The 25302-nt window shown below is 45.4% G+C and overlaps 1 protein-coding gene across 2 annotated transcripts in view; it reads left to right on the forward strand.

The window, feature by feature from the left end:
* Positions 1 to 25302, forward strand: part of VAV2 (vav guanine nucleotide exchange factor 2) — a 1354235-nt gene that overhangs the window by 1002395 nt on the left and 326538 nt on the right. For both annotated transcript variants that reach the window (XM_069609623.1, XM_069609624.1), the window contains exons 7-8: positions 3386 to 3454; positions 7668 to 7768. In XM_069609623.1, coding sequence (XP_069465724.1) covers positions 3386 to 3454; positions 7668 to 7768 — 170 coding nt within the window. The remainder of the gene's footprint in view (positions 1 to 3385; positions 3455 to 7667; positions 7769 to 25302) is intronic.

Here is a 25302-nt window from a genome sequence, read left to right on the forward strand (position 1 = left end):
GGGGGTGCCGGAGTGCTCGCCCTTCCCAGTTGGCTCGCTATCATTTCTGCAATGGCTAGGCATGGCTGAGATGATACAGTGCGTTTCACTGTTATCCTCGACGTTGCTTTCCTTATTTGACACTCCTCTTTTCCCCCTGTTTACAGGCCACACTCGGCGCATGCCGAATATGGTGACCATTTCAACTCGGTGACGTCATCCGAAATTGTTGCCATGCCATGCCGGAGGGTGAAATAATTTTTTAGGATGCATGGCAAGATTGATGCCTGGATTTTAACAGCCAATTGTTTTTTTCTCCACGGGGAAGTATCAGTTAAGTTAGACGCAGGGAAGGTAAAAGTTGATCAAATACGGGAGATTGATCAGGGATTAGAGTATAGTAAAAGAAGAAGGATTTGAATAATGCAGTGGGAAAAATATAACCGCACAGCGCTAAAATGTAAATGGGTAGGAAAAAAGTAAGGCTGGTAGTGAGGGCAGAGACATAGGGAAAAAGCAGCAGAGGGAAAGAGCTTGGTAGTACGTCTGATGACATACCAGAAAACAACACAGACGTGCTTTCTCCTCTGATCAACTGGCTTATTTTGAAAACAGTTTGGAAAAGGAAAAAAGGCTTTATGTTCTGTAATGATAAATAGAAAGAAATGAAAATGAATACAAATATTACACAAATGCATGTATATTATGATCTGGCACTTTGACTAGAAGACGGAAACCAAAGCAGAGGGTGATATTGTGGCGTTCACGCAGCTGTACAGTTTCCGGGAACACCCTGCCTGGGCACCCGAATCCGTGGTCACACGGATCAGACACACACACAAGGCCATCGGCACACATCATCACATGCAATGAATGAGCCGGACACTCTACTGCCGTACTAACTGCATGTGCCGGCGTGAGCTCCTTTTATTAGGAGCATGTCATGATGGAGTCCAAACTTACAACCTTAAAGGGGATATCACTGCATGTTAATCTGACAATAAAATCTATAACTCTACAAGTGAAAGTTTCCGGCACATGTGATCATCACCTGGACTAATGCACCCTTGGTGATGAGACTTCCTTCATCTGTGTGTCTCTACTGTGAAAAACCTGAAGGTGTCTCCCTGACTGGTCCCGAGGTTCTGCCATCCAGGTGGCCAGGACACGGCCACCACTGTTGGATCCAGTTCCTGGGGGTGGACCTGTGAGGGAGGATCAGTGGATGGTGGGTTCTCAGGGAGTGGAAGTGGGGTGGGACACTGACGGGTGAGACGTGATACGCCTCTTCTTTCAACAACCTTTCCCCAACATACCAAGTAGGATACACAAACCTCAAAAACCCAACGCCCAGAATCCTCCTATATTTGTTGTTCCCCGATCTCACTCTTCTGACATTATCAACACCCCTAGGATGAAGAATATAATTTTCCATGACAAAACCCCTCCTGCCAACGCAAAGACTTTCGCATATTACGGAAGACGACATACTAAAATTCAAGTTATTTACCTGACATGTCCCAACACCTGGGTCAGGCAGAGTCAGGCACTTGACGAGAACCGCACACACCTAATGGCCTTTTTCCTTTCTCACAGGGATAAAAGGTGGAGCACAAGAGCACAATATGAGCAAGGCAGACTGCACATCCAGGGAACTAACTCAGCACGGCAGTTCAAGAGGAGGAGAAAGACGGCGCATACCGTGAGGGTGATAAGGAGAGAAGCGACCTTGCCCTTTCAGACCAAGGCCCGTGAAACTTCTGCAGAAGGAATCGTAAGACCGCAAACAATAGCCAGCTTGTGTTGCAGCAGATGTCAGTGGTACACAAGACCCTCCTCCATTGATAACCTAGCCGGGGAGAGATGCTTGTCTCTGTGGTACCAAACTTGACTCCAACAAGAGAGAAAGCCAAGCGGTTCATCACAGCCGGTCAGACGAGGGGAGAGTCGATAAGAAACCAAACTGTGTTGAACGAAAAGTAGCAAACGGCTAATTGAACTTTGAAAGCATAAAGAGTGATTGTTGAGAAAGGGGGAAAACCAGCAACAGAGGAGTCCGGCACCACGTGGGTGCTCACTCAGGAAACTCTGGGTGATTACCCGTTTATTGAAACTACCATTACCAGAAGGCCTTGCGAAAGGCGAGAAGAGGGGTCAAAGTAGTCACAAAGGGGTCTTTTAAAATCCTCTCTACAGATGAGTCTTCCCTTGCTGAAAATGTGGGGAAGGGCGACCTCAAGTACTGCATCCTGATTTATTATTTGTGAACACTTCCTTCTTTCTTAAGAACATTATCCCACACTTCTTTTTGTATTTAGAGTAAGGATTGGCACTAGGTTTTTCTTAGTATAGGGCCTTTTATTTGACACAATGCCACTAGAACTGCCTTATTATTATTTGATGGTCAAAGCTGCTCCCATCTTGAATTTAGGTTTAGATTCTGTGTTTTTTCCAACCTACCTGTGCAGTTTAATAAACACCCTTGAACTGTGACCACTTGCATCTGTCTTTACTGTTGCTACCATGAGTTCCTTACACTACCCTGACCCCATTGGTGGAAATCTACTGTCCATTCCAAAGAAGAAATGATTTCTTCCCTCTAGGTGACAATTCTCAGAGCAAGAAGACAATCAGTGGCATACCATTTTATCACAAATACAGGGGTGGGGGCTAGTGTAAAGGCAGTCCTTGAAATGGCAATATAGAAGTGCAGGTACTCACCATCTCAGATTGCCTGCTTCCTGTTGAGTATTAGTCATATGTTCCCATTAAAAGTCTTTGATTTCTGATGAGAATTGTGTCTTTCAAATAAAAGTAGTGCAGGTGCTCATGACCAGCAAGTACCTGACCATTTAACAATTGTGAAAAGAGGTTTATAGTCATTTTTTCGAATTCAAAAATGTCGAAAGTCATTTTTTTAATTACATTTTTAATTCGAAATGGGGGGGTTCCCCCCCAACCCCACTTTTTAATTTTTTTTTTGTTTTACCCATTTTTTTTATTCCCGCACTCTAAAATAAATATATTATTTTTAAAAAAAGAATTCGACTTTTTTTTTCTATATTATTTTTTCGACGTTTGTCTTTCGACATTTTTTTTTCGAAATGATGACCGACCACCGTGGAAAGAGTGTATATGTGGGGGTTAGGGTGCAGTCCAGTGTGTACAAGCTAACTACTAACCCCTTCTTATGTTATTATTTATGGTCAGCTCAGGGTAAGGAGCATTCCGATGAATGGGCATAAAATTAAATGTGCGGACGCTTGTTGCATGCATCAAAAACCACCAAGGCCTCACCCGTGCGGGATGCACCGAGCGGGATGACATTTCTTTTCCTCTACACTTACCATGGTTGATTCAATGGTTTTAAATGCTCGCCTAACTCTTGCCCTTGTTACTGTTTCAGAACTACATGTTTCCTCTGAGGCAGATCCTGAGTCCTCAAGACATGCTTGATATTTTCATCAATTTGGAGGTAATTATTTAGCTCTGCACGGAGTACCATATGCCTATCTAGAAGTCTCTGGCTTTTTCTCCTTCTCTCTCTCTCTCGGTCTCTCTGTATCTCTCTGTCCCTATATCCCTATCGCTCTATTTCTCTCTGTCGGCAAGAGTTGTGTTGCCAACGGCGCATTTGCTAGACCCACTTCAGGCGTTGCTGACCGCGGAACCAGAGAAAAAGCAAATAAAAATGGAAATTATTTAATTGTAACATCATTGTAAAGTGGCTCTGTTTAAAAAGCTTTTTTTTGTTGTTGTTGAATGATCACCTTGAGTATATGGTGTAGTCCACAAAGGCCACCCTTGTCTTAATTAGCAAAGCACAGTATCAAAGCCTAACATACCATATAAATTGTATTCTAATAAAAAGTTGACATTCAAAGATGTCCAGTCTGGTACCCTCCTAGTGTACGCTTTCAAGAGTCCATGAGAAAGGAGTAGAGGACAAATGGCTCCAGCGTGGGCTTCATCTTTCTCTGCATAAAATGAAGAGTATTTTCAGAACCCTAAGAATGACCACAGATCTTTATATTTGGCAAGCGACAAAAAGCTGCCATGCTTCACTCACTAAGGACATAGTGCACACTAGGCTTGGTACTCATTTCGACAACAGTCACACTAGCATTTAAATGTTTGTAATATTGATTTTATGGTGAGTTTGAAAAGGCTTAAAAACGAAAAAGTATTTCACGTGAAATATAAAAAAGTACAATAATCCATTTGAGCCAAGTCTCACATGCCGCAGCACCTCTTCGTAACCATCTCTAGAAGTTCACCTCCAGTTCAGCATTTGTGCTAATTTGCATACCCACAATGCTGTGCTGATGTGGCCCTGAACTGGTGGTGAAAGTCCAGCAATAGTTAGAAGGCGGTGTTGTGGCATGCGTGACCTGGCTCCCCTGGATTATTATATATAGGTAGATATATATATAATGGTGCAGCGATCGCCACACACACTATAGTTACGGTGATTGACTGGATCCATAGGAAATTCAATACAAACATTTTATTGCTAATACATGTTGACTTGCATAACGTATTTGGCTGATATTTTCCAAACACAAAGTTTGTGCCAGCTTCTCACCCCTTCTCCTCCCACCCCGCCAGACTGGTAATTTATGGCAATGGAAAAGGTGGCAGCACTGGCATATGGCTCTTACCCAAAATACCTGAACACGTGCATGCCCTTCCATGAATTTATGGCGGACAGGGAACAAATGTATTTCAAACCCAAGATCCTTCGCAAAGTTGCTGTTCTGTGAAGGTACACGCCCTGGTTGGATGGACTTGTCTGCAAAGTACTCAAATTACTCAAATGTATTGGGCACTTCTGTTTAACCAAAGGCCGCAAAAAATTACAATGATGAAAGGCAGGTCGGGGGGAGTTATAACTGTTACTCATGAGCCTTCATTAAGATTGGAAGAAGAACTTGATAACTGATAAGAGGTACAATGACAATATTGCTGTGCAACTGTTTCTCATATGCATGTCTTTAACCTGAACTCATGAGAAGTAAATAAAGTTTGTAAAAAAGATTTGTTAAAAAAAAGAAAACGTTATTATGAAAGCAAAGAAAACACTGTTTTAGGCCTACTCCCATTTATTTTCACTTAGAGAAAAAGTTCAGCTTTTAAAAACTGCTTAGCAGATTTGGACCAAATACAAAACAATTTGGGCACAAAGTGTTGACAGAGAAAGGGGTGCCCCCAGCTGCTTAAAACCTTTATATCGGCCTTGGTGCTTTGCCGCAGAGATACTGAGAGGAGCTAATAACGTTTGACTTGCTGGGTGCATTTGTTAAGGTCCTAGCCAAAGTGAAAATCTCAGGCACCAATTCATTAAAAAATGAAAAAGTTATTAAGAAAACATAAAAACACAGTTTTTAGCCTGCTCCCATTCATTCTCACATAGAGAAAAAGTGCAGTTTTTATACATCTGCAGCGTGAAAACCGCTTGACAGATTTGGACCAAATGAGAAGAAATGTATTTTATTTCCTTGACTGGATTCTGGTAACTCCATCCAGTAGTGTTTAAACTATTCAACGGAGACCTGCCGCCTGTTCCTTAAAACCTTTTATATATATCGGCCTTGGTACTTTTCAGCAGAGAGGCTGATAGGCTTTTCAGAAATGAAAATCTGCTATTTCTTTTTTGCTCAATAGGAGTGATTCCCCCAATATTACCAGGGGAAGCTGCCAATGAAAAAACTCAAAACACTACTTGAAGGAGGAAAAGGGATGTCCTCAAACTTTGGAATGAACTCCCCATGACCTTACAGGGACTAATAACGCTCTCGACTTCAGAAAGAGGCTCAAAGCTCTTCTGTTTGTGTTGTCACTCCTAGGGGAACACTGATTGTTGAACAACAGTGCTTAGATGGCCTGGCTGTAGGCGCTATATAAATAGCAATTACATCAGGCTAGAGGTCGGGAGTGGTGAAGAAGACTCCATGTGATGTTGAGGATTTGGGGGTGGGTTAGGGAGCCATTTACAGGTAGAAAATGTTCAGTTAATTAGGTGAAGACCACGGGAATCGCACAAGATTACCGCAGCAACACTGCAGGACGTGCTCAGAAATAAATGTTTGCGACATTAAGAAATGAGTGATCGGGGTAATGGGAGAGGCTTAGGGAGGTAAAAAGTAATTGAGTGGAGTGAAGGGACCTGGAAAAAAGAAGGCGGAGATGCATGTTGAGTGCCCTTGATGATGCAGAAGACTTTTTAATTCTCTGCCATTTTTCCCGTTATTGCGGGATGCGTTGGACCGCCACTCTACAGCAAGAATTTCTGCTTTTGGATATGATAACTGTGAAATAATCGTGGGAATAAAGAGTTAAGAAAAAAGTGCTTTCATCTACTGGGAGGGGGCAATGGTGCTTGGTGATAATTGTTTGACATGACCAGTGGCCATGGCTAGTTGGGCACACAGGAAAGCTATTGATGCAACACATACAGAGGCCACGGCCGAGGGCTATATCTAGTGAGACCTCAAGAAACTATGCAACATGTTCAGCTGTGGCTAGTGGGCCAAAAGAAAACTATTGGAACAACAAGTACAGTGGCCACGTCCTGATGCCATTTCTAGTGAGATCTCACAAAACTATGCAACAAGCTTGGCCGTGGCTAGTGGGCCCAAAAGAAAACTATTAGTGCAAAATGTACAGTGGCCATGGTCAAAGGCCATGACTAGTGGGCCCTGAGGGTACTATACTGTAACAAAACCTTTGAAATTCAGTGAAAACACATTAGTTAGAGAAGAGTTATGGTGATCAGATTTAATGCAACAAACCCCCTAAAATTCAGCACTTGCATTTCAAGCAAGAGCCCTTTAACTATGCAGACGCTGTTGTGCAGTGTATACCCATAATGATGACATCACTGGTGACATCACTAATTACATCACACACTACCTCACTGATGACATCATACAGGGCATCACTGATGAGATCAATAATGACATCATATATTACCTTATTGATCATATAAGTTAGAATGTTTGTTATTCTCTTTTGATACATATTGTATTGAACTTGGCGATAATAACACACTGATGCATAAGTATATGATTATGTGCAGCACATTCATTTGTAGTACTTATCAACTTATAAAATTTAAAATAGCAATAGGTAACATTATACAAATGGTTTGAATTTCATGTATTAGTAATCCATTACAATAATTAATTGCAGCGAAAGTACCTGATTGAGGTTAATCTATTTCAAACATAATATAATAAGTATATGGAGAAGTAAAAAAAATAAGGCTAGAAGTATAAACATGTTTATTGTCTTATGAAAATAGTAAATGTACACATTTAAATTTACAATTCTCCTTACTGTAATAACATTAGATGAACACATTATTATCTAAATTACAAGTTTTATAAAAAAAAATCATATATAATAGAAAGCATGTGCCTGTGTCCAATGTAATAGTATAGAATCTAAGAATTCAAAGTTTGGTTAAAATACAAAAAAACACATCAGTTACTTATACTATATAATACCATTTATAGAAAAATATGAATATCAGAAAGTAAATATTTAATAATACACGTGGCAATTGTATTGCTGGCTGGGATACTAACATATTCAGAAATGCTAATTGCAGCCAAAGAAACTCAAATGGCTGTGACCTTCTCTGTGTTTTATTTAAATGCATTGATTTTTTTTTCTCCTGTGGATAGGACCTCATTAAAGTGCACTACAGCTTCCTGAAGGCCATAGACATGTCGATGATGTCTGGTGGGAGCAGCCTGGCGAAGGTCTTCCTGGAGTACAAAGACCGGTGAGTGGAAGGACGAAACCCAGGCTGGGGGGTGGGCAACTCCCCAGCATAAAGGGCATTCCAATTGTGAAAGCAAAGACTGGTATGAGAGAGTTGTTGCTTCTGATTATTGTGACATCTGTGAGTAAAAACCGCGATCGCACCATGGACACATAGTAAGTCTAATGCAGGACGGCACAGCAAGTGGTTGCTCTGGATAGTGGTCCCTGTGCAGTGGTACAGCTATATATAAGGAAAGAATGGAAAGGGAGAAAAGAACCAGAGCTCGATGGCAGACCCCTTGACTCCTCGATGGGGTCCCTATCTGCCCATATTGGAAAAAGATCGCAAACCCCAATTCAATGACGTTGAAAGCTGGAACATCTAGAAGTCTGGTTTAGACTAGAAGTCCAAGAACACAAAGAAAAAACAGGACTGGATTAGGTGCTCACCCAGGACAAAGTGCATTTGAAGAACGTTGGTGCAAACAGGAAGTCAGGCGAAATGTTGTAGGAAGATGAGGGGTGGTGCTTCTTGTTCTGTGCACATGAAATGTTCATATGCAATGACAGCACTAGGCTGTTCTGCTGCATATGTTCTGTCCCTTTATTTTGCAGTGGGATATTTCACCGGACACATCTCCTTCACCGTATAAATCCAATGTCCTCCAATTGTGAAAAGCTCCACTTCATGGATGACAAGTCATAGTTATTGTTATTATTACTTATCGAGTGGGGACCTAGCTTCGCGACGCAACTGAGTGTTTTAAAATCATAGGGGGAAGAACACAATGGAGTAAGCAGATAAAAAAGGAGCGGGAGCTAATAGGGCAGGGTGGGTAATTAGCAGCATGGGGGAAGACCGTGGGGAGTAGATCACCAAGTCTCATGTTGAGGGGGGAGTGGAGGGTGTGTGTGGACCTAGGTGGTAGGGAGGAACCATTCTATGAAGAGGACGGTCTTGAGCTCCTTCCTGAACTGTAAAAGCGAGGGGCTGAGTCTGATGTTGATGGGGAGGAGGTTCCAGAGTCTTGGGGCATAGACAGTGAAGGTCTGTCTTCTGGTTCTTTCCTTCCTGCACTGTTGTTATTCAAGTCTGCACATTCCTTAGTTCTGGTGAATCACAGACCTCTGGAGATGCAGAGTTTCTCAGTGAGGTGGCTTGGAGACTTCAGGATGACAGCCTTGTAGATGATTCCACAGGATTTTAAGATGATACAGACTTGCAGTGGGAGCCAGTGCAATTCGATAACGGTCGGGGTGATGTGGTTAAATTTGTGGCATGCTTTAATGAGACAGTTGTTTGCAGTCGACACTTGCTGCTGTCAAAATTCTAACATTCGAACTACTGACTTGCTATTCGACACAGACCATTGCAGGATGGCGGAGCATTTTTCTTTCATGCCACTGGATGTTTCCTATCATTGCTATTCAGGGCCCATTTGTCTGGCCTTCCTGCAGTCCATTGTCAGCCCAGCTGTGAAATTTGCCAATACAAACCCTAAACTATCAAACTGTATCCTTGAATTCTTAAAGCCATCTATGACAGTAGAGAAAACCTAAAAAACCTGTATGGTTGTAGTGGTCTAACAGCACCCAAACCTATCTGGTGAGTGGTGTATTGTGCCCCTGCCACTGTTATTCAGACCCTGGTAGGTGAGCGGCTACACAAGTGCAGTATGGGGTGGGTAAAGGGTCAAACATGCCACATATGTGGACAGGAAAGAAAGGGAATCGGGGGTAGGAATGGAGTTTGTGTGTTAGCCTGCATGCTTACAGATTAAATATAGAATGATCAAAGCAAAGAGCTGATGAGAAAAGGGTAAATGCATATCTCGTCTGTGAACAACGTCCTACCCATGTGGGCAGTTTCTCCTACTTAGAGGGAAGTACTGAAATGACTTAGGGATTACATGATGGCTTGAGAAGTGATTCAGCATTCCCTTGGAGCTTGGTGGCTTTATTGTCATTGCTGTAACCTGACAGATCTCAGAGATATAAATCCGGGAGTGCTCAGCAGACTATCGGGGTGGCCGGCCAGAGTTCATTCTGTGCATGGCAAATGAGATGGACACAAAGGGGAGAGGAATCTGCTGTATTGGCCATCCCTAAGAGTGCCATGTTAGTCTGGCCACAAACTGAGGGATGGGTGCATTGGAAAGAAACAGTGCAGTAGTCTTATAATGTATTGTAATATATTGTCTGAGTGTTGTCGCTTCACTGCTCAGGGTATTGAGTGATGTGTTTATTCTATTATGGTTAGGACATGGGGCATTGGAGAGGGAGCCTTTGAAGCTACAGGCCACCCATTCCCAAAGGTCTGCACTGGATGGCCCCGACAGCCAGTTCCATAGCAGGGATAAGTGGGTGACCCTGCTGACCCTTTCATATTAGGGTGGGCTTTTGTATGTAGGTTTTCTTCTAAGAAAATAGCCTTGTGGCTATTACCAGTACATTCATTGGATGCTGCCACCAAACGTTTGGGAATTCCTGTGGTTTTGTGGGGACTGGACCACTTTTAGGTGGTTGCTGGTCTAATCTGGGGGAATTCTTCCTATACACCACCCATCTCTCTCCACCCACTTCCCTGAGCTGATGTTGCATAGTTTGGTTAATAGGTGGCAGTAGGTTGTACCCAGATACTATGGGGAACCAGCTCTGTTTACTGGACATCCTGTTCTATGTACAGCAATGAACCTACAGCAGGTAGGTGAACGGGGTGCGCAATTCATGTGCCAAATATGTTTTGCTACCCCTGCAAAAAATGGCTTATTTCTGGGAGTGGTTTGGGTATATCCCACTGAATCAAAGGGAAGTGAATGCTCTAGGTGTGGAGGAATTCGAAGGTAGGCTGAAACTTGCATAACTCCTAGTAATTTGCAAGACTTTCCTGCTACATGTCTCGTCTCCTTTTCCCGCCAGCTAAGCTACGCCAGCCCCCCCCTACTCACTGTGTCCCCATATTCGTAAACCCCACACTACACATTTCATGAATGGTTTTAACCTTTTATTTTTAATTGTTCTGAATGGTAGTTCACTATTTAAAGATACCTGGTGATGGTAACAGACATCCATTGTGAATATATAAAAACATTTATTTGCAGAAGTACATAATGTTAATTACCACATATACTACTTACATGTTTCAGAGACACTTCACCGTTTTATGGCGTCTACTTACAAATCAAAAGCAAACCAAAGAACACCTACATTTAACTATCCTAATAGTGAGTCTTGGGTTAATTAATGTTTTATGGATATAGTAATGTACTAATGAGATTTGCACATAAAACTAGAAAGCGTGTTATCAAAAGCAGCTGAATGCACTAGTCAAAGATGGCCACCTCTTTTATGCAGAAATGCAATTATCTAGATAGTGGCTGACTACTAGAAGAATGAGCAAGAGAATAAAGTTACTTGGAAAGGGAGAAGATGCAGTGGCAGCCGGGTTACATAGGGAGAAGCTTTGACTGGCAAAAACAATGCTTCAGCTATTGGCCCAGACTGTTAATGGCATTCACAACAACTGTATAGTTCTCAGGCATTGAATCTGGGGTCCGGGACTATCCTTGTAATTCTTCAGGACTTTTACATTAGTTGATACAAATACTTTTCTTTTACGATTCTACAGCTTTTGAATTAAAATAAAACGGTCAGGGTTTTCCATCTTGAAGGCACACTTGGATATGCCTCCTGGCAACTCATTTGCGGGCCCTACGCGAGCAATGTTTTTAATCCATTATTGAGGTCCAACGCAAAATGTTTACTTTGGTAACAGACAATAGGCCTCATCACGAGTTGGGCGGTATCCCCGGCGGTATTACCGCCAGGGCTATTAGCGTTACCGCCAAACACACTCGGCGCTATTAGCGCCGGATCACGGGGTTTGGCGGACCGGTAAATCCCCATTCCCCATTGGGCCCATTCGGGAATTTCCCATTCCCCAATGGTCCCAATGGGAAATTGTCAGCGCTACTACTGCCACCGTTATTAGCACATGGTAATAGTGCCGAAAATCAGCAAAATCGCAAGGGATTTGCCCCAGCTGAGAGCTGGGGGTAAATCCTGCCAACCCCGTGATTGGGCAGACCCTTAAATGCGGTGGTAATAACATTACCGCTGCATTTAAAGATTACCACCAAACTCACGATGAGGCTGTGAGAGAACGGATCTCAACGACCGGTGGGGGGTGTCTGTACTCCCACTCCCTATATGGTGGAGGAGAGGCACAGGAGACCCCAGCCAAGATTCTCTATTCGGTAGCAATGGTCGAGCAATCAAGGCCTAGCTTCTCAGGAGGTGATGCAGGCTGGTTCTTAAGTACAGTGTATCCCCAAGCCCCCACAAAGGACTATCCACACTCTGTATTGGTTAGAACACAGTCTTTATATAATCAATAGTTAAGGTTATGTACATTCATCATGATAACTCACTTTGTACTCTGGCAAAATCTACAATGACAAATATTTACAATCCTAAAGTGGTACCACCCTAGATCTCATTGAAGTGCATGAACAATACTGTACAATGTCACACAGACCAATAGAGTGAAACCAGCAATAGAGAGAAGAGAGGGAATAAGATGTTTGAGCAAGAGGCAGAATACTGACCCCTACCACTAGGCACAGCTCTGTGTGGAGATCCCCCCACCTGGGCAACCTGTAAAGAAAGATATAGCACCAGCCCAGTCCATGTATTGCTCTGCAAGTCTTATTTTCCTCTATAATGTTTTTACCCCCCCAATGTACCTGGTGGAGTCGACTAACGTCGAGGGACTCGTTGGTCGGCGACGGGGAATCGACGGCCCTTCTTGAATGCCTTCCTTTTCAGGCGGGAGGCACGGGGCGTCGAACGTCCGTCGACAAACGAGGTGGAACGATGTCGAAGAGGCGGCAGCTTCATCCGAGCGGTGCTCGTCGGCGTCGGGACGTCGGCGTCCTGCAAGGCGGAGGTGTGCGGGGCACCTCGATGACAATAGTTCTGGACCGCAAAGATTGTAGAGACGGGAGCCCAGCAAGGGCGTCGAGTCGTCTGAGTCTTTGAGGTCGTTGGGTGGCGGGAAACCCACCGGCAGGTTTCTCCTCGGCGCGTTGGTCGGCCTCGACTTTCTCCGGCAGGATAAGCGGTCGACGATGCGGTCGAGAGAGTCCTTCAATTGAATGTTCTTAGGCAATGGAGCGGACGGCTCCGGTCGTCGGCGGCACAGCGTCAAGTGGTTCCCACGGCTGGGCAACACAACTTCTACGGGCCTCCAGCGGTTCCACAAACCTGCGAACCCTGGTCGACGGCAATGGACTTCGACGACGTCGATGTCCGGGTGCTTCACTTCGATCTCCTCGGCGGTCCCGTCTCGGGTCGACAGCCTTTCGAGGACCTGTCTTCCAGGGCGCTTCGGCGAAGATGGAGCGGTGCTCGATGGTCCCTCGGAGCACGGGAAGAGGGCGCCTTACCAGGTCCTCTCTCGGGTCAGCCCTCGACGAATTTAGACAGCCTTCGGATCGGTCGAAGCAAATGCCACAGCAAGTCTTCTTCTTCCAGCTGGACGTCGAGGATCAGCAGTTCCAGTTACTCGTAGAGTGGAGACTCAGCTCCCTGGCTGCTGTAGGAGCACAATGGTCGCTTCTCAACCAAAGGTCCCTTCTGAACACTTTTCCAGTGGTGAGAGGTCCCCAGATATACTATCCTCTCTCTCATCCACGCTGCTGGCACACACTCAGCAGCCAATCATACGGCAGGGCATTCATGCAGTCAGTCAGCCAATCAGGCACACGGTGCATTCAGGCCACACTCCTCCCTTCCAGACACTCACAACAAGGAATGTGGATTGGGGCAAGTACCCAGCCATTCAACACTACACACTGCATTCAGGCCAGTTTCGGGCAGGGCTGTCTCAGTCTTTGTCTCACATGCCAGAAACCAGACAACCACAACAAGGAGTGTATATTGGTCACACACTCCATTCGCCCAGGTCCCACCCACAGGAGGTACCCACAACATACAGACACTGGGAAGGCTCCAGCCAGTCTAGCTGGGCCTTCACCACCATACCATACATGGAACTTCCACCCAACAGCCAGTCAGGGGGAAGGGACAGAGTCAGGGCTTCCCGGGACTTTGGGAAAACAAGACAACAGGCAATAGAAAGCAAGAGGCCACAGGGGCCATCTTGTTTCTATCAGGAATCAACTGATCCCAATGGCAGGGCCTGGGTATCCCAAAATGGAGGATACCCAGCGCACCTGTCAAATTCAGCATGGAGCTGCCACCAGCCCATGCCCTGCTCTGTGGGCCACCCACAGGTGCCCAAAAACATACACTAGGGGCACAGGATTGTACCCCTACCCATGGGTGCCATAAGGGTATCCCATGGGTCTGTTCACCAAACCAAAAGAGAGCTGCACTGCCAGGAGTCCCACACGGACTCCGGGGCAGAAAACATAACAGAACACACGGTAAAAACAGAAAAAGGACAAGGATTCAGAGGCCCCGTCCCTCAGATGCATTTCCAGCATCACAGAGGCAGAATGTCTAGTTTTGGTAGTGAGATATTGGTATTGCACTATCAAAAGTAGACACATCTGGACATTCATATCTTGATATGCATGGAGGATATTTTTGTTGATACAGGACGTCATGGTGTTTTTAGAGAACGTAATCATACATCTGTAGAGCAGCACATTAATTAACATGTCGAAATAATGTGTTAAGTTGACATTTGCAACTGACAAAATTGATAAAAGCGTTACAATTGGAGGGCGTGTTTTTATCAAATGAGAAAGCTATGGAATGATCTGTGACACATTACTTTTTCCATGTAAGTCCCTTTGTGCCTACATAGATAAAGCTCCAAGCCCAGCAACTATGGGCATTCCAACATTCGAAGGATTTCCACCCACCCCAATGAGCCTATTCCATCATATGTAGGTAGTAAGGCATGCATTTAGGGACTCTGATAAACTTGCAGAGGATGCCTTTAAGAAGAATTTTGCAGACTGTGCAGTTTCTTTATAAGCGAACATTGGTACTATTTGTTTTTCAAATTGCCAAAAAAGATCGGTTGCCCTTTGATTTGAGGGTGTGTATTGACCAATTACCCTCTATTCTTTTTTTTCTTTCTGTGTTGAGCCTTTTCCTCATCTGTACCATCATAATACAAATATATACACAACCAGTGCCCGCAACCCCAGTTTTCTTCTACAGAATGTGACCGTCTTGCATATTCTACCTAAAGAAGACCCGCCCCACCCTCCTAGAGCAGTAGCAGAGGCAGCTTTTGGTGCTGGTGGGGGGGGGTGGCGGATAATAGGGTTCCGGCTGGGGGAGCACTGGGCACCAGGGGGGAGTCAGAGAGCCGGTTGCCCCCCCCCCCTTCCTGGCTCAGCCACTGACCCAGAATATAAGGCATCGCTGATGTATGAGAATAGCTGGGCCACAGAATGATGGAAACATGAAAAGTACTTTTAGCTGGAAAATAGATCACATTCAATTGAGCACCGTTTTTCAATTAAAATTGAGGGTAACAATGTCTGTTTGCGAGTGTGCAGTTGGTGGATACACACCCGGCGTGGCACCACAGGGCCAATAGCTGAATTTAGTGGACCATGTGGTTGGTAAATTGTTCAGACATCTTTGTAAGTAGTCTCTGTGCGTCCTCCAGTTCTATGCACAGATTGCTGCTCGTGAAGATGAAGATTGGATGAAGATTGGACCCAGTGTAGCCTTGGAGTAGTAGTTACAATGATTTCCAGTATTCTAGCCTCCACCATAAAGCTAGAAATGCATCTCTAGTTATCTAGTATTGTAGGGCAGTGTTGGCCTTTATGAGAAGGGGTGTTAGTGGCTTTTACAAAAGAAAATATTTGACTTATATTTGCTCGCGTAGGGACCCTCGCCTATGCCTCCTGGTCAAGAAGGAAATAAAGTTTAGGGCCCTTTTTCTCGTATTTAAAGTTCTGAACTTTCAGCGGCCACTGTTTTTGACATCTAAGATCTGCCACTACTGACACAAAAAGCAACTGTGCTCCCAGTGAACAAAAGCCACTTGGTAATCCCCTTCCTGGCCAGCTATTTTGCGTGTCTCCTTCTTCAAGGTTCAGTCCGCGACATTACATTGTCTTACTTGCCTTTCGAAAAGCCCTAAACATTTAACTTTTTCGTTCTAAATTGTTCATTTAGAGAACCATACCATAAGACCTGCACAATTTGATGGCATAACACATTTTACACAAATGCTTGCAAAGCTTTGTGTAATTTCGACCTCCCCACCCTCCCCAATGTTTCCATTTTACATTCACCTATCAGACAGTTATCCGGGACGATGCTGCTCTTGGCCCACTTATATGTGTGAAAAACCAGAAAATGTCTCCCCCACTAGTCCCCGGGGTTCTGTCATCCAGGTGGCCAGGACACAGCAATCACTTTTGGATCCATTTCCTGGGGGTAGACCTTTGCGGGAGGATCACCTGGGTGAGAGGTCTTCGGGGAGTGGGATTGGGATGCCAGATAGTGAGACAAGGTATCCCCTTCCCTGTAACACCTTTACCCCACCCTACCAAGTAGCATACTTAAGGACTCCTTTTACAACATGAACACTTTCACACGGACAGCCCACTATGGGAAACAACTAACACCCGAGCAGTATACCTGCGGTTTCCCAATACCATGGTCCGGCAATTGCTGACCATCACACACATCTGACTTCCATTAAACTTCCCCACACGGATAGAGGGCAGAGCATGAGAGCACACTCTAGGTGAGGCATAGCACATGACAAAACAGCAGTTTTGAGACAGCAACTGAACGAGAGATAAAAGTTGGGAAATCAGGAGGGGATCGCAGGGAGGGAAATTCCCTTGAGCTTTCCGACAAGGATCTGTGACTTGCCAGAGTTCTCGAAATTAGAAAGCGTAAGAATATCCTGCATTATGTGTCGGAGATACCCGGGGCCCTCCCGTGTCAATAATGAAGGCGGGGAGAAGTAACAGCCGCTGTGGTACAGTCCTTGGCTCCAAGAACAAAGCAGCGTCAGTGAAATCAACACAGCTGGTGAGTTGGGGAGACCGATCTGTGTTGATGCCAAGGTTGCAAACAGCAACATTGTATGGCGAGCACTGGAGCAAACATTGTTAAAACACGTGTGATAAAAGAGGCAAGTAAAGTTGAACTACTGAGTGTTCAGGCACTGCATCGGTGCTCAATCGGAAGTGTCTCTGTAAGGTATTCAGCTGAGAAGTGAAAGAGGGGAGAATTGTGAATCGAAGTAGTCCTGCGACGGGTCAAGCAAAAATGCTGTGCACAGTCAAAAGTCTTCGATTTTTTTGATGAAGTAGAGAAAGTTGTGCTAAAGTAGATCAGTTTGGTCCGAGCCCGGTGGAGGGAGACCAATTGAAGATTTTGTGTTAAAGTGGGTCTGAGCCCCGCAGAGGGGGATCCGGGGTGAACAGTAAATCACCTGAGAAGTTGTATATGTGAAATCCTGAGAAGAAAGGAACTTTAATGTTTCCGTGCCAGACCAGGCCCTCTGAAATAAGAGACTTTGAATGGCAAAAAGACTTTGGCACTGAAGGCCCTGATGCTGAGGTTTTGAACTGCATCCTTCGTTGTCCTAGAGAAGCCAGAGCGTGTGCTAATCTCGAGTGTGCTGCCTTGTTCCATGCTGAAAACGGGGGGGAAGGGAAGCCAACGGCTCAAATATCGTGACATATAATTTTCTGAACACTTTTTTTTTTTGCATAACATTGTGTCCCACACTATTTGTATTTAGAAGTAAGGATTGGCAATAGGTTTATTAGTATAGACCCTTTTATTTTGACAAGACTCTACTAGGACTGCGTTATCATTATTTAATGGTCGTATCTTGCTCCCATCTTTAGATTTAGCATTATATAGGGGTTTTTCAAACCCAATTGAAATTCAATAAACACATTTGAACTGTGATCACTTGTGTCTGTCTTACTGTTTAATACCATGCCTTCCTTACATTTGGCAGTCCTAGTATTATTGTACTGGTATTTAGTTTGTGGAGGACACTAAATGCCTTCGACACCGTATGCCTACAAGCTCCAAAGTGTCATTTGTGCATGTAAAGCTTAAGGAGGTTGCAGCTTTAACAGCTTAGATTTATGTATGTTCTATGTCCTGTCTGTCTTGTCACCGCTCTCAGGCCTTTGGGTAAGCAGCCTCCTCCTTCCAATCACCCACCATTTGCACCTCATGCCCAGGACTCTAGCCACCTCTCCCCCATTACCTGTAGAGTCACTGTATCTGCAGGAATCCATGCTTAGTTGCAGAAGACAGCCACAGATCACTGCCAAGTTGATCTTTGTGGCGGTTCGCCAGTTTGCGTTATGTCCCAAGCAGTCTATACAAATAAATACAAGCAGTCCAGCACCTGCTTAGGGCAATATGATGTTACACTGGAGTGTTACCAGCAGGGCCCAGGTTTGAATCCGAAGTAGGGGAGAAGTACAATTAAAAATAAAGTTGCCCTTCCCTGCCGTCCACTGCTCCGGTTCACATAAAGTAAGGGAACGATGGTGGATTTGCCCAGAACTTTGTACCCTTTAGTTCCCTCTCAGTTTGACCTCTGGGCTCTGCTAACTTTGGGCAGCGAGTTGTGTGACAACAAGCAGTTCCTTAGCTTTTACATTATTCTGCCTGAGTTGCGTTTCTAAATTGTCAAGTATTCCAATGACCCCCTCTCCGCCCCCCACCCCTGGTGGTGGCATTCTCAGTCTAAAGTTGTACCCTCGTTTCGATTTTTTGAAAACACCCCCTTTGTTTGTTTTGACCATTCATTTTAAACACCCCTTATTGCTGAAACCAAGGAGTCCGTAAAACAATTACAAAACCCTGATGCGTGCAATTTTCTTACCTGCACAAAGCAACCAGACATCTGTGTATTGCCCTGTCATCACACCACAGAACTGTTTAACACGAGCATCTTGTGACTAAAATGTGCATGCTTTATTAACACACTGTTTTCATGTCAACAAATTAGACACACCCCAGACTAGCTAGAAAAATCAGGTTTACGTGGTGCTGACATTTACTGTGCAGTCTACACAGAATAAGGGTTTTTGGGATACTAATGGCCCCTTCCCAGTGAGCTGTGACTTGTCAGAGAAAAGGGCCATTAGCACTCTCCATTTCACACTTGTGTCTGCCCCAGCCCACTAATTAAAGATAAGGCTTCAAAGAAACAGACCTGGTAAATGTCCTGGGATTTGTGAAGCATGCTATGAATTCAGCATGATATGTAAAAGCCATTGATAGGTGCCATCTTGCATATACAAAAAAAGCAACCCTTTTGTTTGTATTTCACTGAGGCAGATCTCTGTGTTTTACACTTCAAAAAAGCACCCCTTTTCTTGTTTGTTTTTGGGGACCTCGTATGCAGGCAGCTTTGGTTTTAAAGCGTTTCTGTTTCTTCCAGGGGGACTGCCTGTTCCGCTGGGGAAGAAGCAGTAAACTGGAGAATAAAAAAAAACTGCTTTTTCGCAGCACAGGTGAACTCACTGACCCAGTTTTGAGAGGTATGCACAGATGACTTTTAGTGCTGGGGGAAGCCCGCCGGGCAGACTGCTGAATTAATCAGACCACCCCAGCCGCGTGGATGCTGCCAGGAAGAGCTGGTGACTGACAGCTCAGGGGGCGCCTGGAGGTGAACCTTTGAATCGCAAAGCAGCTCTCAAGGCGGCAGCTCTGAGTTCTACAAATACTGGATCTGCTCAGTTCACGTGCGAGTCGCATCTTTGTTTTGAAATTTTCGCGTTGTTTCTTCTGTGGCCGGCTTTCATTTGGCAGTTTTGGTTTTGCCCGTGCACGGCTGGAAATGGACCGATTACTTACTGACAGGGTCGGACTGGAACAAGAAATAGGCACGGTCACCCAAAAGAAAGTGGCCCACCCCTCAACCCCAAAAAAATTGGCCCACCCCTTGCCTTACGACCTTTGGCCTCTGATGACATCCCGGGAAGCGATGAAACACGGCCTTTCACCCCTTGACAAAACAGGAAGTGGCATCAAATGGCATTGTTCCTAAGTACACTACGAAAAATATGGTTATGATTTCACTAATGTGATATACTTTTCATACAAGAATGGATCACCATATGTATCATTAATATCTGTGTGTATAGATCAACATTGTGAAATTACTGTGAATCCAAGCAGACGTCCAAAGCCAAATGATAATGTGTTATTGTATAGCACTTATGCATAAGCTCTTTTTTATAGAACAAATATGCATACAATATCACCCAACCTGTGTTGGTACTCATTTATCGACCTAAAAAGGATGAGAGGCTTTTTGAAAAGAAAAAAAAAAAGTTGGAATTTTTTTGAAATATTTGTTTTAATATTTTTTTTCCAAAACCAGCCCAGGCATGGCCAGAAACAGGCCCCCATTCCCCAGGGACCATTTCGGCCCGGCCACGAGCCGAAAGCCTGAGGGGCCAATCCGACCCTGCTTACTGAGCACTAGACTTCCTTGTCGCCGTTCTTTCTTATGGGGCCCACCTCCACAAATGGTCTATCCCAACTACCCTTTGCAAACCAACCTGAGAGGCTTGTCCATCTAAATCCCTTCTCTGTGTTGTTTTCCAAAAACATTTTTTGTGCGACCTACAAAGGACACTCCCCCAATTCTTCCAACTCTTTCATACTAAGATGCCTGCACAGGGGTGGGAGGGAGGGAGAGAAGCTTGGGTTGTGATGAAGAAGACGAGGACTTAGTGTAATGAAGAAGGTTATCTACTGGTAAGTAATCTGGCCATTACCACCTTGTCCGTCTACCCTGTGACACCTCTTACTTAAGAGTTTCTACCAAGCAGTACCTTGCATGAAACCGCAGTGGACCAGTTCTTCTGCCGGTAGATTCCATCACTGCCCAGTCAAAAGTCATAGAATGGGCACCCACTGCCAACAACTTGTAGTGCTTGGTGAGGCTTATCCCCAACATTGCACGTATACCTGAGACCAAATAAATGGACACACCCCGCTAGGGAATGATACTAAGAGAATAATTGCAATTGAAATTAATTTATATAAGATAAATCGCAAGCAGAGAACTCTGCTGCCCGAGAGCGCTCTGCCAGACAATACACGGGCAGCACTTTATGAACCAGAATAACGTCATGAGTGATGTAATGACATAGATTACAAAGTAACAGTTTCAATTGGTCGGCCCCCATAGCACAGCATGTGCCATAGGTGATGTCAGGCTGCAATCGGTTGCTGTGTTCGAGTCGATCAGGGAGCACGTGGGTCTGCTGGGCTCATCTCTGCGGTGAACGTCGGTGCAGTTCAAGAGAGTTACATAGCTAACTTATCTAAGCTAAACAATAGGCATTGGTTCAGAGTGAATAACGGTGGACATAAAAATGAGTGCATGAATGGGGCCTTTTAGAGCCCATTGGCAGATACCCCAGCATTCCCCCTGTACCCGGAGGTTCATAAAACACAGTGTCCTGACGAGAGCGCCTGTGGGTTTTTAAACTACCTGATGCCTCATGATACGGATAGACATGTGTTATGTTTAGGGAGGATATATTGGTGTCTGGGATTAGGGCAATTGTGGGTGTCCCCATATGGTTACCGAGAAGGGTTACATGTGTATCTGTATCAAAAGATCGGAGGGTATTGAGCTCAGTGGGGGTCAGGGGTGCATGTGCAGGTTTGTGGAGATGAATAGGCATACCGACTGAGGCATGCTCCGGTCTCACACAGTACGCATTAGCTAATCTGTTCTGCGATGATACTAAAGGTTGCAACAATAAATGGCTGGACTTCTGTGAGAACGTGGCTTGTGCGGAGCTGGCAGGAGGCAGAGGTGGTCTTGGCTACCTGGGAGAGGCACTAGGCAGGGGGAGAGACAGTGTCTAGAGGTCATTTTTGAGCCTAGCAGAACATTTTTGTCAGGGGTGTCACAAAAATGGAGATTCTAGGCAGATACAGACTTAAGTATTTGTTTGCCCACTGCTAGCGAATATTAGACAGGGTACAGGGAGGTGTCTCCCCACTTTAGCATACAGTAGCTTTTATTTAGCATGGGAATGGGGAGGGTGTGCAAAAGACAATGTCCCCCGAACATTGGTGAATGTAGTAATAGCCGCCCATATGGGACATTTCCTGAATGGAAGCATCTCCAAATTCTATGAAAGAAACTTCTTCGCCCCCCAAATCCCTGCACCGACCCCCAGGTGGGCCTTTTCTGGATTCCAGATGGCAATGGCAGTTCAGTGGCTGCGTACGCTGTGGGGATGGCTGGTTTAATCCACTGGCTAAACTTTGACCCCTGCCTGGCTATCCCATACGTAACAGACAGGAAGTCCACCTGCTGAAAGGGGCGGGTTTGTTCCTGATAGTGTGATGGGGCTCAGGGCACAAGGTCTACTGACTGAGGTCAGGGTAGCATCGCCTGGTAAGACTGGCAGGCTGATCTCCGGAGTCTGGCGGAAAGCAGACATAACATTGGCCTAAAAACGATGGAGGCCCACATGGGACAATCCTATCCTCGAGGAACTGAAAATATGGCTTACGACATAACAAAGGGTTTGCCCCCAATTATGAAAATCGCCCCCAAGAGTGCACGAAAACCAGGAATGCTGCCTTTTCTGAAAGAAAGTTTACAGGGATTTCAGGCAATGGTTCCAAGGACGATCCCATGCGGGAGCAGCGACCTAGAGACACCCGCGAGCAGAAGTGCTTGCCTTGGGGGTGAGATATGGGGAGGGGCGCAACTAGAACCTCATGGGGGTTTACCGTGGAGGAGGGGGGAATGGCAAACTTACTTGTGTCGGGGCATTGTCTGCCGAGGCAAGTTTGTGGGAACTAGTGTCCGGTTAGCCGCACATTCCGCAATTTAAAGCATACCAGACCTCCGACACTGCCTCTACACATGCTGGGATTGAAGGACTTAATGCACATTTCTATTGGTCCTTGCCAGCAGGTAATGCTGTGGTTGGGATGTGGTGTGTGTTTTGCTTTGTCAGCTGCTAGTTCATTGTGCATGTCCAGCTGCATTGTAGCATAATCCCATTTAAGGCCGAGTCTTGCGAAGGTGGTAGTTGTTCATTTCATCTTAAAGTAGCAGACCCCAAGGATGTAAACTCGGCTTTAAAAAGTAGCTCTATTTTGTGAGTCACTTGCTTTCTGTGGGCATTCGCGACCAAATGTGTCATTTAGGGAATCTAACTTCTTTACAGAGAGTCTGCTTGAATGCAGTTAACTCTTCCCATCATGTCTGACACCAGACACGTCAGGACTGCTGTGAAGATGAGTTTTCTCCTTTCCAAACACTCCCCTGACATACAAGTGCTAGCATCCCATCACTACTTCAATTGCTTCAAAATGTATGCATAGAAAAAGCGCGCTTGCCAACAATGAAATGCTTTACAGAAGTAATTTCGGGCCTTTGTTAAAGACACAGACTGTTTACACTGTAGGTGAGCGAGGTCATGTCAACCTGACCTTGAAATTCTGGGGTGGGTGTGGCTAAAGCCCCATTTGGCCAATGGTTGTTGCGCCTCTTTAGGGCACATGTGTCTCTGCTACTGTCCCCTGCCTTCTAGCAATGTTCAGAGCTCTTTGAGACGAAGCTGGACATTCCAGCGCAGTGCTTTCAGCACCAGATGTTTCAGCGTGGCAGCTATCGCCCAGGTCCCTTTTTATGCGCACCATGTTAGCAGGGCCATGCGGGACACACCAACCTATTTGTGCATGTAGCGTGCAGTATCATGTGCTGAGCTGCTAGTGTTTGCTTAAATATAATGTCATCGAGGTGCGCAGGCATCAGCTCTCTGCTGGCAGCGGCCACCAGAGTGCTCCTAAAAGGGACCTGCGCCGAAACGGCAGCGGCCGATGGTGCTGTGCACAAGCACAGCATACAGCTTTAACCTGCACAGCAGTTTTCTGTGCAGAGAAGAATGCATGTCCACAGTCTGCTCGGCCGTCCTGCTGAGCTGTATCCAGCGAACACACCAGAACTACAATGACAGCAACATCTACTAAAGGGCGGATATCCATGTTATATCGGCTGTTGGACAAATACGACCCTGCAACCAAAGAAAAATACATATCCGATTGGGAAGAAGATCTGGGGCGGCCCTTGGACGAGAGCATTTGGAGCAAGATATGGGCGAGGAACCAGAAATGCTCCCAATGCACCACTAATAAAGAAGCCAACTACAAAATCTGCTACAGATACTACATCACTCCCGCCCGACTGCACAAATTTGACCCAAACATCCCATCTGGCTGTTGGCGGGGATGCAAATCCGAAGGGACCCTGTTCCACATGTTATGGACATGCCCACAAGCTGAAGCCTACTGGAGAGAAATCCTGAGCCACATAAAAGCGATTACTGGCCTTACCATCCCCTGGGACCCAGGGATAGTACTACTAGGTGACACAGGCGACGGCGAACTCCCTCTCACTGGACACCTGGCTCGCCTATGTACACACCTCCTAACAGCGGCCAGAATCTCACTTGCCCGCCTTTGGAAGAATCCTACAGGCCCATCAATCCCACTGTGGTGGGCAAAATGCTGGGACACAGTAGTCGCAGAAATGATCACCGCCATACGAGCAGGGAACATGCGCAACTTCCAGAAAACATGGGCCCCATTCATGGACTTTGCGGAACAATTTCCAACTTTATCTCGCAGACCCCCTCTCACACGCTGGTTGGGTTAAACAATAATTTAGAAGTGTCACAGCAGCAGAATTCCCTCCTCTAGCCTACAATACGAGGGACTGAGCGGAAGCAGAACCCAACACCCGCAGCCCGCTCACACAGATGAACAATTAGCTAATCCGTGAACCCAACCTGCGAGAAATTACAGCAAAATCTTATGAATGTCTGATGTACCGTTGTATGTTAAAATGCAAATAAAATGTTATATTGAAAAAAAGAGAAAAAAAACACACACTTGTGGCTGGACAAAGTTGAAGACCTGCGTCTCTGCAGAAATGGAGAAACCAAGCATTTGCAAAGTCCGCAGTTTTGCTACCTGCCTTTACTAGTCTTGGTTACACTGTGGTGAGATGCAGAACAAACAGGAAAGCAGGAGCTCATACATGGAAAATGCCCTGTTGACCCAGTGGGAATTGTATGCTGCATAAATATATTTTATTTATGAGTGGGTTAATGGACATTGGATTTAGTGGGCTGAGTGGTCCAGGTATAGACGCATAGTGTAAACCCATTGCGTTAGTAATGTTAGGCAACATTTCCATTGGATAAGTAGAACTTGTGGACTCCCTACAATGCCCCACCAACCCACCCTTCCTGCAGATCGAAAATTCTTGGGGTGTCTGCTGCTGGATTCAGATGCTTTGCCCATATTAGTGCACTACCCAGCCCCCTCTCAGTTTCTTATCATGTGCAAGTTACTGGAATACCGTCTTGAGTTCTCTGTATGGGTTGGCGGTGCCCAAAGCAGGGGTTAGGGTGGCAGAGCACAGAAGATGGAGAGACGAGGCAGGTAGCTGAGAGAAGGACATGTGGGAGGGAATTTTCAGGGATTTGGGGGGCGACTTCTGGAGAAAGCTAG

This window comes from Ambystoma mexicanum, chromosome 8 (genome assembly GCF_040938575.1).
Source record: "Ambystoma mexicanum isolate Mex_15411 chromosome 8, UKY_AmexF1_1, whole genome shotgun sequence".
NCBI lineage: Eukaryota > Metazoa > Chordata > Amphibia > Caudata > Ambystomatidae > Ambystoma > Ambystoma mexicanum.